A 14,147-nucleotide genomic window follows, 5' to 3' on the forward strand; every position below is an offset into this window, starting at 1 on the left:
AGGGAGGGGGAAAGTTACCTGGACACTTTGTTCCAGAAGGCAGTCACACCCCTTAGGATAGGGTTGTCTTGATTTTGTCAGTGGTCAGGAACAGGAGGGTGTGACTGCGAGTCAGGCAGGTAAGGGGATAAGGGGATCGCGAAGGTGGGAGTGGAGCAGCCTCAACCCTTGCAATTGAGCAACAAGTTTGAGGTTCATACAGCTTGTGTGGACAAGAATGAGGGATGTAGTGTGGATGAGCAGAGTGACTATGGCAGCATGGCACAGGAAGCCATTCAAGTTGGGGGAGTTAAAAGGAATGTAGTGGTAGTAGGGGACAGTATAGTCATGGAAATAGACATTGCTTTCTGCAGCTGAGAGCAAGAGTCCAGAAAGCTGTGTTGCCTGCCTGATGTCAGGGTTTGGGACACCTGTTCAGGGCTGGAAAGGAACTTGCAGTGGGAGGGGGAAGATTCAGTGGTCGTGATCCACATGGATACCAATGACATCGATAGGACTAGGAAAGAGTTTCTGCATAGGGAATATGAGGAGGTAGGTACTAAATTAAAAAGCAGAACCTTAAAGGTCATAATCTCTGGATTATTACCTGAACCATGTGCAAATTGGCATAGGGTAAATAAGATTAGAGGGATGAATGTGTGGCTCAAAGATTGGTGTGGGAAAAGTGGGTTCAAGTTTGTGGGCACTGGCACCAGTACTGCAGAAAATGGAGGCCGTTGGGATGGACTGCACCTGAATTGTGCTGGGACCAGTGTTCTAGCGAGTTGTATAATTAGAGAAGTAGAGAGGGATTTAAACTAAATAAAGGATGGGGAAGGGATCATGTCGGGGAAGATTGAGTAAATTAAAGGGAATTTTTAAAGCAATAGATCAAGGTAGCAATAAAGGTAATGATGATCAGAGTATGGCAGGGACAGTGATTGCAAACTTAAGAGTGTGCCAGCAGATAGGGCCAGAGTTTACAAAAACAATAAAAAAACTGAATTAAGGGCTTAGTATCTGAATTCTTGCAGCATTCGCAATAAAACAGATGAATTGTCAGCTCAACTAGAAATTTGTATGACTGATAGCTATTATAGAGACATGGCTACAAGAAAACCAAAGCAGAGACCTGAATATCTAAGGGTACATGATATTCAGGAAGGGCAGGAAGCTGAGAAAAGGTGGTGGGAAAGCACTATTAATTAAAGAGGGCATTAGTACTGTAGTGAGAGATGACCTTAGTTCTAAAGATCAAGACGCAGAATCAGTTTATGTGGAACTAAGAAATAGCAAGGGGCAGAAAACATCGGTCGGAGTTGTTTATAGGCCACCAAACAGCAGAAGTAATGTAAATCACAGTATGAATCAGGAAATTAGAGGTGTGTGTAACAAGGGTAATACAGAATCATGGGGGATTTCGATCTACATATAGACTGGGTAAACTTTATTCTTGGAATGTATGTGAGATGGTTTTCTAGAGCAGTATGTTGAGGAACCAACTAGGGAATGGCCTATTTTAGATCTGCTATTGTGCAATGAGAAAGGGCTAATTAATAATCTTGTTGTAAATGAGCCTTTAGGAAAGAGTGACCATAATATGATAGAATTTTACATTAAGTTTGAAAGTGATGTAGTTCAATCAGAAACTAGGATCTTAAATCTAAACAAAGGAAACTATGAAGGTATGAGGGGCAAATTGGCCATGGTGGATTAAAAGGTATGATGGTAGACAGATAATTGGTAATATTTAAAGAACTAATACATAGTTTACAACAAAAATACATTCTTTTAATGCACAAAAACCCAGCAAGGAAAGTATTCCAACTGTGGCTAACAAAAGAAATCAAGGAAGGTATTGGAGCAAATTCAGAGGCGTATAAAGTTGCCAAAAAAAATGGTAAGCCTGAGGATTGGGAGCATGTCAGAATTCTGCAAAGGAGGACTAAGAAAAAGATTAAGAAAGGGAAAATAGAATATGAGAGTAAATGAGCGAGAAACATAAAAATGGACTTTAAAAGCTTCTATAAGTCTGTAAAAAGGAAAAGATTAGCAAAGACAAATGTGGGTCCATTACAAGCAGAGTCAATGGAATTGATAGTGGGGAATAGTGAAATGGCAGAGAAACTGAACAAATACTTCATGTCTGTCTTCACGGAGGAAAATACTGAAAATCTCCCAGAAATAATGGTGTAAATGAGGAACTGCAAGATATTAATATTAGTTAAAAAAGTACTAGAGAAATTAATGGGGGTTAAAGTCAATAAATACCCTGGCCCTGTTGATCTACATCCCAGAGTGTTGAAAGAGGTGACTGTAGATATAATGGATGCATTAGTGGGCATCTTTCAAAATTCTATAAATTCTGGAATGGCTCCTGCAGATTGGAAGGTGGCAAATGTAACCCCACTATTTAAGAAAGGAGGGAGAGAGAAAACAGGAAACGACAGACTGTTAGCCTAACATCAGTCATAGAGAAGATGCTAGAATCTATAATAAAGGATGTGATAACAGGACACCTAGAAAATAATAGTAGGATTGGGCAGAATCAACATGGATTTATGAAAGGGAAATCATGTTTAAAAAACCTGATGGAGTTTTTGAGGATGTAACTAGCAGAATAGATAAGGGGGACTGGGTGGATATGGTACATTTAGATTTTTACAAAGCTTTTGATAAGTCCCACACAAGAGCTTAGGAAACAAAATTAGAGCACATGGGATTGGGGAGAATATACTAGCATGGATTAAGAACATGTTCACAGACAGAAAATAGAGACTAGGAATAAATGGGCCATTTTAGGATTGGCAGGCTGTGACTAGTGGGGTACCGCAAGCATCAGTGCTTGGGCCCCAGCTAGTCACAATCTATATCAATAATTTGGATGTGGCGATTAAATGTAATATTTCCAAGTTTGCAGCTAACACAAACTAGGTGGAAGTGTGAGCTGTGAGAAGGATGCAAAGATGTTTCAAGGGGATTTTGAGAGGCTAAGCGAGTGGGCAAAAATTTGGCAGATGGAATATAATATGGAGAAATGTGAGGTTATCTACTTTGCTAGGAAAAACAGAAAGAGTATTTATTAAATGGTGAGAGGGTGGGAAGTGTTGAATTTCAAAGGGACTTGGGTGTTCTTGTACATGAGCCACTGAAAGCTAACATGCAGGTGCAACAAGCAATTAAGAAGACAAATGCTATGTTGGCCTTCATTACAAGAGGATTTGAGTGTAGGAATAAAGATGTCTTGCTGCAACTGTATAGAGCCTTCGTGAGACTGCACCTGGAGTATTGTGTGGTCTTCTTACCTAAGGAAAGATATACTTGTCATAGAGGGAGTGCAACAAAGGTTCACCAAACTGATTCCTGGGATGGAGGAATTGTCCTATAAGGAAAGACTAAATAGACTGGGCTTTTATTCTCTGGAGTTTAGAAGAATGAGAGGTGATCTCATTCAAGCATACAAAATTCTTACAGGGCTCGACAGGGTTGATGCGGGAAGGATGTTTCCCCTGGCTGGAGAGTCCAAATTAGGGGACATAGTCTCAGAATAAGGGGAAGGCCATTTAAGACTGAGATGCGGAGGAATTTGTTCACTCAGAGGGTGGTGAATCTTTGGAATTCTCTGCTCCAGAGGGCTGTGGATGTTGGGTCGTTGTGTATGTCCAAGATTGAGAGCAATAGATTTCTACATATCAAAAATATCAAGGGTTACAGGAATAGTTCAGGAAAATGGTTTAGTTTAGTTTAGTTTAGAGATACAGCACTGAAACAGGCCCTTCGGCCCACTGAGTCTGTGCCGACCATCAACCACCCATATATACAAATCCTACACTAATCCCATATTCCTACCACATCCCCACCTGTCTCTATATTTCCCTACCACCTACCTATACTAGGGGCAATTTGTAATGGCCAATTTACCTACCAGGGGAAGTTGAAGTAGATCAGCCATGATCTCATTGAATAGCAGAGTGGGCTCAAAGGGCTGAATGACCTACTCCTGCTCCTATTTCTTATGTCCTTGTGCTCCAACAATCAGATATTTGGGAATTTGTCTAATATTTATTCCTGGTCTAAATCACAATAGGTAAGGTCGTTTTTGTTGTATTACAGCATCATTAATTTGGAAAATCTATGCAAAAATGTCTACAGACTATGCATTTTGGTATAATAGAAATTATTACCAAAATCCATAACTTAGCTCAGAGACCCTTTGACGAGATGTCTTATTGTCAAATATACATTTAACATTCAGACTGTAATTATGATATATCCTGAAAAGCTCTGCTTACTACTAGTGTGAACTCGATGAAAGTTAATCCTCAGTGTGACTTGTAGCACAAGGAGAAGGCCATCTATCATCTGATTTAGGGAATAGATTGTAACCTGACAGCTCAGACATAGATTCCCCAAGGAGTTAAAATTGATCAGGTACTTTACGAAACAACTGCAATTCAATTGGCATGCAGCCATTTACGATGAGCCAGCGTATTTTAAATAGAAAAAAAGCTAAACTCATAAATACAAGCCAAGCCCATTAAATGCGTGTTAGAATGTTTACTGTAATCCAATCTTTCCGGATTTATAAATCTACTCCGAAACTCTGAGGCGGACAGGAGTTCCGGTTTGGAGGAGATCTTCCTTTATTGACGCTTGAACTTATGCACGGGCTCACAAGACTGATCAGGAAACTGCTTTAATCACTGCAATTCCTCAACGTTTCCTTACTTACAACTGTTAAGCATTATCTTATGTATCCCTGAGTAGCCTTACAGTGCTACACAGCAATCTTTGACATAAAGAGAATCTTGTGTTGTTGCTTGTCTCAAAAACTAAGGTGTGGAATTCACTCAGAGCGAGGACCGCCCGCCCTAGTGTTACATACGTTCGAGATTTGCAGACGTAACAGTACTTAGGGTGCAGACTTAAAAAGAAAATATTTTGTCAGTTTGTATCTTGTGGCACAAGTGATTAACTTATTTACGTGTATTTGTTTTACTGCAGATTGATATGAATGGTTCGTCACACAGTCTAGACATTTCTGTACAAGAATCCGACAGTGTTTCAGAACTGATTTGACGAAACCCTGAATTTTAATTAGAGTCTGCTCGTCAATGAACCCTCTCCAGTTTACAGCTTGGTGCTGATGAATCGGGAGTCCTTCTCATACGTGAACTAGCGTTTTAAATCTCTGCTTTTCTCCCTCACTCCATCTTCTGCTGGCTGTGCAGACATCTCGTCAGTGTGCTACATTCTCCATACTTTAGCCATGGAGTCCACACCTCCAGATCTCCCGACTTCTTCCACAAACCAGACCGCCACTGAAGCCAGGAACAGTCCGTGTTCCTCGATATCTGGTCAGCAGAAAGAACGGTTCAAGATGGAGAAAGAGAACGAAATGAGAATAAGTGAAAGTGCGCAGTTCGGTGATATGGTGGAGAACAGAGGTGAGTGTGAGATCCGTAATCGGCTTTCAGCACAAGTAATAAAGATGTAGTAGAGACTGGGGCTGGAGGCTGGAAGGTGTGTTTGACCTGAATGTTGGAGAGCCGAGAGCATCCGCAGCACAACGTTAAATCAGCCGAATTAGATAGAGTTAGCAGGGAGCTGAAAACTTTTAGGCAAACAAATGCCTTTGATACACAATGTAAGACATTAATGGTCATCACAGTCTGACTTTAAACAGAAAAGTTCTTTACAATTGTTGAGGTCCTTTAGGAAGTAAATTATTAAATATATATCAAAATCAAACATTTCATGTATTATGCGGAGAACTCGTTGGCTGCAGCACTGATTCATTGAAACTGGCAAAGGGAATGGTTATGAATTATTGAACACGTCAAGGACGAAGCTCCACCAAAAAAAATCCTTAAAAAAAACTTAAACCACCAGCCCTTCAAGATTCCACTAGTCTATGCAGACTTAAGATGCTGGTGTAAAAAGATTAAATTTCAGCTTGTTCTCGATAATCCCCCCACTTACCTGGGATCTTGGCAGTGCCAGCGAACACCATATAATCACACAGATCATGTAAGACGATTCATTTCTTCATGACCTTTCTTCTAGGTTTATTGGAAAGCAGCCAAAAGCTGAAACCCCACGAGGCCCAGAGCTACCGCAAGAAGGCGTTGTGGGTGTCCTGGATCTCCATTATCATCACACTCTCCTTGGCGGTAGTCGCCTTCAGTGAGTACCCAAACATACCCTCAAATCCTGCAGATTGCTGTTTATCCTAAGATCCTCTCGCCTTGCAAAGGGCGTGCTCTTTAACAGATTGTGCCGTCTGTCTTTTGATGGAGCACTCTTCATAAGTGAATGAGCAATTTTTAATAACAAATGGTGAAGGCCAAAGAGATGAGGCATATGTAACTTGATATTTTGAATCGTTGTTTTGCTATGCTACTGCAATGAGAAAAATGTTTTATTTTCTACCGTCGGTAATTGTCATATTTAAACTTCCTTCAGTTAATGTATTACATTGGTCCAGGAGCTCAAGTCACTAAGAAACGACTGATGAATTTTTTTTTTAAGATATTGGACAATGACTGAATTCCTGAGGCAAGATGGAGCCTTTAATACTCTCAACAATTTATATGAAACAGTCAGACTTTTTTTAAACCTTGACTAAACAAAGAAATCCTAGTAAACCAGGATGTCAACAAAAGCTCATTTCTTTTCATTGCAACATTGGCTTCAAAAGTTAATTTATGCTTTATGGCTCATAGGGTACATACAATAATATTGAGCTTCCTTACACTTAAAGTATTTCTGGTTTAAGCCTAAGGGTGCCTTTACCCTACTATTGTAGGGTCAGGATCAAGTGGTTTTTCTTTGCACCCAGGCTGTAGTTATTTTGTAAATGCAGCATGAATCCAGTATTAAAGCCCGAACTGACACCAGAAGGAAATGAAGTGAGATCATCTGAAGTAGAGACCTCATTCTGCTTCTCCGCATCAGTTTGATCCTTCATTTTCAATTTTCATCCCCACAGGTTCACTGTTGGTGTGAAGTTGAAACTGCTTTGGAGCATTGCTAACATTTGTGTGAATGCATTCTGAGTACTGGCAGAATCAGGAAACTGTCTTTATTTTCCTGGTTTGGCTGGTTTTTTGCTTTCTGCTTCGGCACAGAAATAAACAATATTAAAACGATAAAGTTATTCGAACATCAGAAATAGTATTATTGCAATATTAACACTAAACTAAATAAAGCATCAAAGCATAATTTTACATAAAAATAAAAACATTTAAACATATTACCTGTGCTTGCACTGTCATCCCTCTTTTCCTGCTTTATATTTCCTCTTCTTGCCCTGTCCTTGTATTTTCACTGTAATTTAACAATTTTTACCTATTGTACCTCTATTATAACTTTTATTCCCAATTCTGATTGTATGCTCTCACTATTCAATTTTGGGGGTTCAAGCAACTTTTTAGCATGGGTTTTCCAGCTTGCCTGCGAGTGATTGGTATATCTGAGCATCCTTAAATTCATGTATTTTTTATTTTATTTTTTATTTTTTATTGAGAGATACAGCACTGAAACAGGCCCTTCGGCCCACCGAGTCTGTGCCGACCAACAACCACCCATTTATACTAACCCTACAGTAATCCCATATTCCCGATCACCTCCCTACACTAGGGGCAATTTACAATGGCCAATTTACCTATCACCTGCAAGTCTTTTGGATGTGGGAGGAAACCGGAGCACCCGATGAAAACCCACGCAGACACAGGGAGAACTTGCAAACTCCGCACAGGCAGTACCCAGAATCGAACCCGGGTCCCTGGAGCTGTGAGGCTGTGGTGCTAACCACTGCGCCACTGTGCCGCCCACACCATTGCGCCACTGTGCCTCCCACACCACTGCGCCACTTTGCCGCCCAGAGCACAGAGTGTCTCAATCCACTGAGAAATGATTGGTAAGTTCTTTTTTTGAAGCGAATGGATAATGACTGAATTCCTGAAAAGTCCAAACATGGAAATATTTCATGTGAGAAACACATTAGTGTTTGAATACTAAATCTGAGATCTTGAAATAATTTCCTATCAGTTAAGCAACTGTGTCCCATATTCATAAAACAGATGATCAGATTGGCTCATCTTACAAGTGTCCCAATCAATTAAAAGCAAACTACTGCAGATGCTGGAAATCTGAAATATAAACAAGAAATGCTGGAAATTCTCAGCAGGTCTGGCAGCATCTATGGAGAGAGAAGCAGAGTTAACGTTTCGGGTCAGTTCTGATGAAGGGTCACTGACCTGAAACGTTAATTCTGCTTCTCTCTCCACAAATGCTGCCAGACCTGCTGAGTATTTCCAACATTTTTGTTTTTGTCTCAATCAATTATTTGTTATAAATTCCTGCTAAATTTTATCTAACCGTTTACATACTACAACAACAACAACAACAACTCATTTATATAATGCCTTTAATGTAGTAAATCAAGGCATGGAAGGATTTGAAAACAAGGATGAGAATTTTAAAATCAGGGATGCACAAGAGGCCTTAATTAGACAAGTGCAGAATTCGCAGAGGGATGTAGGGATGATGGAGGTTATGGAGCTATTGCACTGTCAGTACTGCATGTAAGATGCATATTACATTTTCAGGTTATATATTGAATAGGCCATATCCCTAACTGTTGTTACACGTTTATACCTAGACTACATTGTAGCATACATTTATATAAAATGTCTGAATAAATGATGTGAGAAAATATTACTCAGCTTGCACTTGTTCATGAAACTCCATTATCAATGGTATTGAAGTCAGCACAATGTAGTAAGTGCACTGTTTGTTTAAAGTTCACTGATAGAAAATATTTAATCTTACATAATTTTCTTTAATAAAAGTTGATGCCTGAACAGAAACAAGCATCCATTTTCAGGTAGGAGCAGGTTTGTTTCTGAAAAGTGAAAATCAAAATCTAGATATTCAAATTCCATTCGATTAAATGTGAAGTAAAGAGCATTGTTTTAACTAGAAACTAGGCTATTATTAAGATTCAGGTGTTGATGAATTTTAATGCAAAGAGGCATACTTATCTAAAAATAACAATTATAAATGCAACTAATACAAAGTGAATTAAGCAAAAAATAGATCAGCCATAGAGCCCATGGCTTAATGATACCTGCAACAGTCCATGCCACAGGCTGTTTGTTCTAATAACAAATTGTGTTTATTTTAGATTAGATTAGATTAGATTAGAGATACAGCACTGAAACAGGCCCTTCGGCCCACCGAGTCTGTGCCGAACATCAACCACCCATTTATACTAATCCTACACTAATCCCATATTCCTACCAAACATCCCCACCTGTCCCTATATTTCCCTACCACCTACCTATACTAGTGACAATTTATAATGGCCAATTTACCTATCAACCTGCAAGTCTTTTGGCTTGTGGGAGGAAACCGGAGCACCCGGAGAAAACCCACGCAGACACAGGGAGAACTTGCAAACTCCACACAGGCAGTACCCGGAATCGAACCCGGGTCCCTGGAGCTGTGAGGCTGCGGTGCTAACCACTGCGCCACTGTGCCGCCCACATTGTGCCTTCATTCACAAAGGAAGAAGGAGATGGACATTGAAACTTCGTGTGGCATTTAAAATGTGACTGAAGGCTTCCTTTTAATGACACTTTTAAAGTTGTGAAGAGTAGCAGAGATGCAGAGGTGTTTAGGGAGGAAATTCCACAGCATAGGGCCAAGATGCCAATGGTTCTATCACTGAATGAAGCAGAAGTTTGAAGGATGTACAGAGCACTGAGGGTTAGAGTTAGCAGGCAAGGACAACAGGGCATGTAAGGCAGGAAGATGTAGGGTGGCATAGGTTTGGACATGTTGGTGTTTATGGAGAGTAGAATTCATGGAGTTTATGTCGGGTGGCAATATCAGTTTTAGAGATGACATAAACATCAAGGGGTTTAGTAGGTAGCAGGTGTGAGGTTGGGTGGAAGAAGGCAATATTGCAAAGGTCTTAGTGATGGATAGGATGTGAGGTTTGAAGCACAGAGAACATAGCAGCTGCATGACTTACAGCAGGCACTATCTTCTGCAATAGGCCTACTGACACAGAGTGAGCTATAAGAAGGTTCATCCTCAATAGTGAGGCTGTGACTGGGTTGTGCCATCTCAGCCACGAAGGAATCAGCCAGTTGCAATGCATTATTATTCTCAGCTAAAGACAAAACTATACAGGATACATAAGGTTCACCTTTTTGTACATGCAAAGAACTCTGCTAGACCAGGATTAGTGCCAGGAGTATACATTGCTGGACCCATCTTAGGTGCATTACTTTCCAAGGCAGCATGAAAAAAGTGTTTCTCGTTTTGGATCATTATTGTGAGGAGATTGACTGAAGTGTCAGTCTGCTCCATCAATTTTATCCGACCAAATTGCAAGGCTGCAGCTGGATACAGCTTCGATCAACACAGGCAAAATGCGCACAAGCAGTTTAATGCCTTAATTCAACGGAGCACTGATGGAGATGTTGATGGATCCACATTTGTATCATTGTGGATGATGTGGTCCTTAGCCAGTTATTGTAGACTCTCTTATTCAAAAATATAATTACAAAAATTATTGTGAACCTGGTATTGTTAGGCTGGATGGTGGCATTTTCAGCTTGTAAACTATTGTTACCCTTTAAAAAAATTCCATATAATAAATCAGATATGCACCTGGTTCCCAGACTGTACTGCTATAAAGTGAAACTTTACTGGAGACACAAATATATAATAACTAATAATTGGCCTTCAGAAGTCTGTCGAAATGTACTTCTCAGCACAGACTGTGTGTTATATACTTGTGAGAAATTTGGCATTGAAAGAAGGAAGAAAAGTAATGTTTGTTAAATGAAGTAAAGCTGTGAGTTTAAGTCCAATTATTGTTACAGATGGGTTTTTTGTAATCTTGTTTACAGAAAAGCTCTAAAACCTGAATGTTGGGACATTGCCATTGATATTGTTTCGTAACAACTTTTGTGACTTGTCAAACAGTAATCTTGCAGGAACATTGTTCATATTTTCATTTGAATATTTCAAGGACAGGTGAAAATATGTTCTTCATTACAAAGTGTGTGAAATGTACTCATCTCATTCCTTAGTTACATGAAATAACTCTGTCACTTCATTGCTAAATTTTGATGTGAAAGCCAAACTTAACTAACAACTGCTTGTGGTTTGCTAATACAAAGCTACAATCACACCAATGCCTTGGAAGAAAAAAGATAACATCTTGGGAGGTGATGGGGGAGGGGGGGGGGCGTGGAAGGGGGGTGGGGGGAGCGGGCACCAAAGGATATCTCCTCTTGTTTGATTATTGCATTACTTAAAACAAAAGCTACTAGCAATAATTACTGTGGCTGAAATTACTTGCTGTTGAGAGTGGTTGGCATCCTTCAATCGAGGAAAGATAATGGACACGCAGCAATCAATCCATTTAGGTTGGGTGTTTATGACTGAGGGTTCTGGCATTCCTGCATACAGGAGAAGCAAAGAGAAAGAAGAATTTTATCATGTGCTTAAGATGTCTGAAAGTGCTGCACAACCAAAAAATTACTTTTGAATTGCAGTCATTGTCACTTTGTAGGCAATTTGCACACAGTATGGTCCTACAAATATCAATGAGATGAATGACTAGATAATGTGTTCTGATGGTATTGATTAAGGTATGGCTATTCACCAGAATACCAGGAGAGGTTCCGATCCTTTATCAAAGAAGTGCCATAGGATCTTTTATATCCACCTGTATAGACAGATGGAATCATGGCTAAACATCTCATTGAAAAGAGGGCACCTCCAACAATGCAGCACTACTCAGTGCTGTAGTGCCAACTTAGATTATCTGCTTAAATGCATATCGGGGCTTGAAACCACAACCTTCAGATTGAGAAAAGAGGGCTGTCAGCTGAGTCAAACTGACACTTACAGAAAAAACAGCATCAAAGCTCTGATTCATGCTGTAATTACACTATAACTACAATGTCAATGAAAAGGGCACCATCATTTTATTCATAATGTGAATATGTCTTGACAAACACATGATTCCTGAGAGTTGAATGTCAAAAAACTCAGCCAATCAATGCACTTGTAATAAAATCATTAAATAGCTAACATGCTACTTGATTAGTACATATGTCAAAATGTCTGTTAATCTAGCTGTCTTCAATTAAAAAGCTCAATGGCATTGAGGAATATTCATATTTTCCAATGGAGCAGTACATGTGCTGGTAACCTGTGCTATGGAGAAACAGAATCAGATTTTTGGTGGGGGAGGATTGCTCCCATTATGGAAGGTAGGCACCAAGCAACAATAGCAGCAACTTGCATTTTACAGTACGTTTAATGTACAAATAAAGTGACCCAAGATGTGTCATAGAAGTTTAATTAGAGGAAATTGCAGCTCTATGTTGGACAAGAAAAAAGGAGAAGGTCTGTGATAGGGTGGAAGGCAGATGTGATTAAATGATAAATGATAAGGTTGAAGATGCAAAGCAAAAAGGGGTGGTAAAGAAACAAAAGAGGGGTCTAGAGCTGGGTGTTGACAGTGTACATGTGGAACCTGACCCCATGTCTTTGGATGATGTCATCAATGGACAGCATGCAGATAAGGAAGAGGAGTTTGGTGTACCTCAAGGTCAACTTCTTTGTTAAGTGTGAGCCTCCCTATGTGCTGCTTCTCTGCCATGTCCAAGTTGCTAACACTATTGTGGTAGACCACTATCTGCTGTGGTTGGCATCCTTCCATCTACAAAAGATGATGGACATGCAGCAAATAATCCATTTAAGTGAGGTGTCTTCTTTTGATGCACCTTTGTTGATGGTTGTGAAGGACAATCTTTGAGAGGCAGGTTCTGCCACAAGTGCTGCGTGTGAAGCTGCCAAGTGACACTGTGAGTTGTTGTTTTTGATGTTGGCGCCTGTTACCAAGTTACTGTAGCAACTGGTCATCGTGGTAGTGCACACCAGTCCACAGGATGTGGAGCCATTTCCCTCTTTCACCAGCTCGTGACTCCTAGGTGCGATAGACAATGTTTAGGGCTTTCATGTCACACTTGCAAGCATCCTTGAAGCTGAGCTTTGGGCACCCCACTGGTCATCTGGCCCAGCTACCTCACCATACAGAAGGACCTTGGATATGCAACTGTCTTCCATCCTGCAGACGTGTCTGATTCACCAAAGCTGCCTCCATTCGATTAGTGCCAACACACTTGGGAGCTCTGCCTTTGAGAGGACTGCCACATTTGTGAGTTTGTCCTGCCAGGATATACCAATAACGTGCCGCAGGCAGCACTATCTGCTGTAGTAGCTTATAAAAGCTGTGTACCCTGACACCAGGGAGGCAATGCATTATGCAGGACTCACAATGAATGTTACAGAAATGCTTGTCTGTCCCCCTAACTATGGAATCTCCTGTAATGACTGCATTTCTACTCTTTGCTGTTTCCTCCTGTGCAGTCTCTTTCCCATTTGTGCTATGGTCTGGACTGCACTCCTTCAAGGTTTTGTCAATCCTAGCAGTCTCCAAAGCTGAGTACCAGTTTATAATGCATCTGAAACCAGGACTAACTTCTTTGTTCAGGATTTAGACAGTTTGAAGAAGTTATATTGCACATAGTATTCAGCCAAAACTTTGTTCCGGAGCCATTCCTTTCTCCTCTTGTGTTGTACAACACCATATGTAGCAATAAATAAAATCAAGAAATGCTGGAAATATGCAGCAGGTCTGGCAGTATCTGTGGAGAGAGAAGCAGAGTTAATGTTTCAAGTCAGTGACCATTCTTCAGAACTGCTGCAGTTATGAAGAAGGGACACTGACCTGAAACGTTAACTCTGCTTCTCTCCACAGATGCTGCCAGACCTGCTGAGTATTTCCAGTATTTCTTGTTTTTATTTCAGATTTACAGCATCTGCAGTATTTTGCTTTTACATATGTAGCAACGTTTGTTGCTGCAACATGGCACCTTTTAAAGATTTGTTAGGTTGCTTTAATGCAATGATCTATTTTCTTATTAAAAATTGCTTATTAATTCTTGTCAAATGAACAATTTCATCCTTTATATTTTTCAAATATGTCAATTCTTTGAGTTGAATATGATTAATGTTCCATTCTTACTTATTGGATTAATTGACACTTAATTACCTGCAGCACTTGTACTAAT

The 14,147-nt window shown here is 40.1% G+C and overlaps 1 protein-coding gene across 4 annotated transcripts in view; it reads left to right on the plus strand.

Moving 5' to 3' along the window:
- Positions 1-4,599: 4,599 nt before the first annotated feature.
- Positions 4,600-14,147, plus strand: part of tmem163a (transmembrane protein 163a) — a 272,944-nt gene continuing 263,396 nt past the window's right edge. For 2 of the 4 annotated variants that reach the window (XM_068035084.1, XM_068035087.1), the window contains exons 1-3: positions 4,600-4,816; positions 4,984-5,426; positions 6,046-6,165. In XM_068035084.1, the coding sequence (XP_067891185.1) occupies positions 5,249-5,426; positions 6,046-6,165 (298 nt within the window). In that variant the 5' untranslated portion in view covers positions 4,600-4,816; positions 4,984-5,248. Of the gene's footprint in view, positions 4,897-4,983; positions 5,427-6,045; positions 6,166-14,147 lie in introns of all 4 variants that reach the window. The other 2 variants (XM_068035086.1, XM_068035085.1) reach the window with 2 other exon arrangements.

Source organism: Heterodontus francisci, chromosome 7 (genome assembly GCF_036365525.1).
Source record: "Heterodontus francisci isolate sHetFra1 chromosome 7, sHetFra1.hap1, whole genome shotgun sequence".
Lineage (NCBI taxonomy): Eukaryota > Metazoa > Chordata > Chondrichthyes > Heterodontiformes > Heterodontidae > Heterodontus > Heterodontus francisci.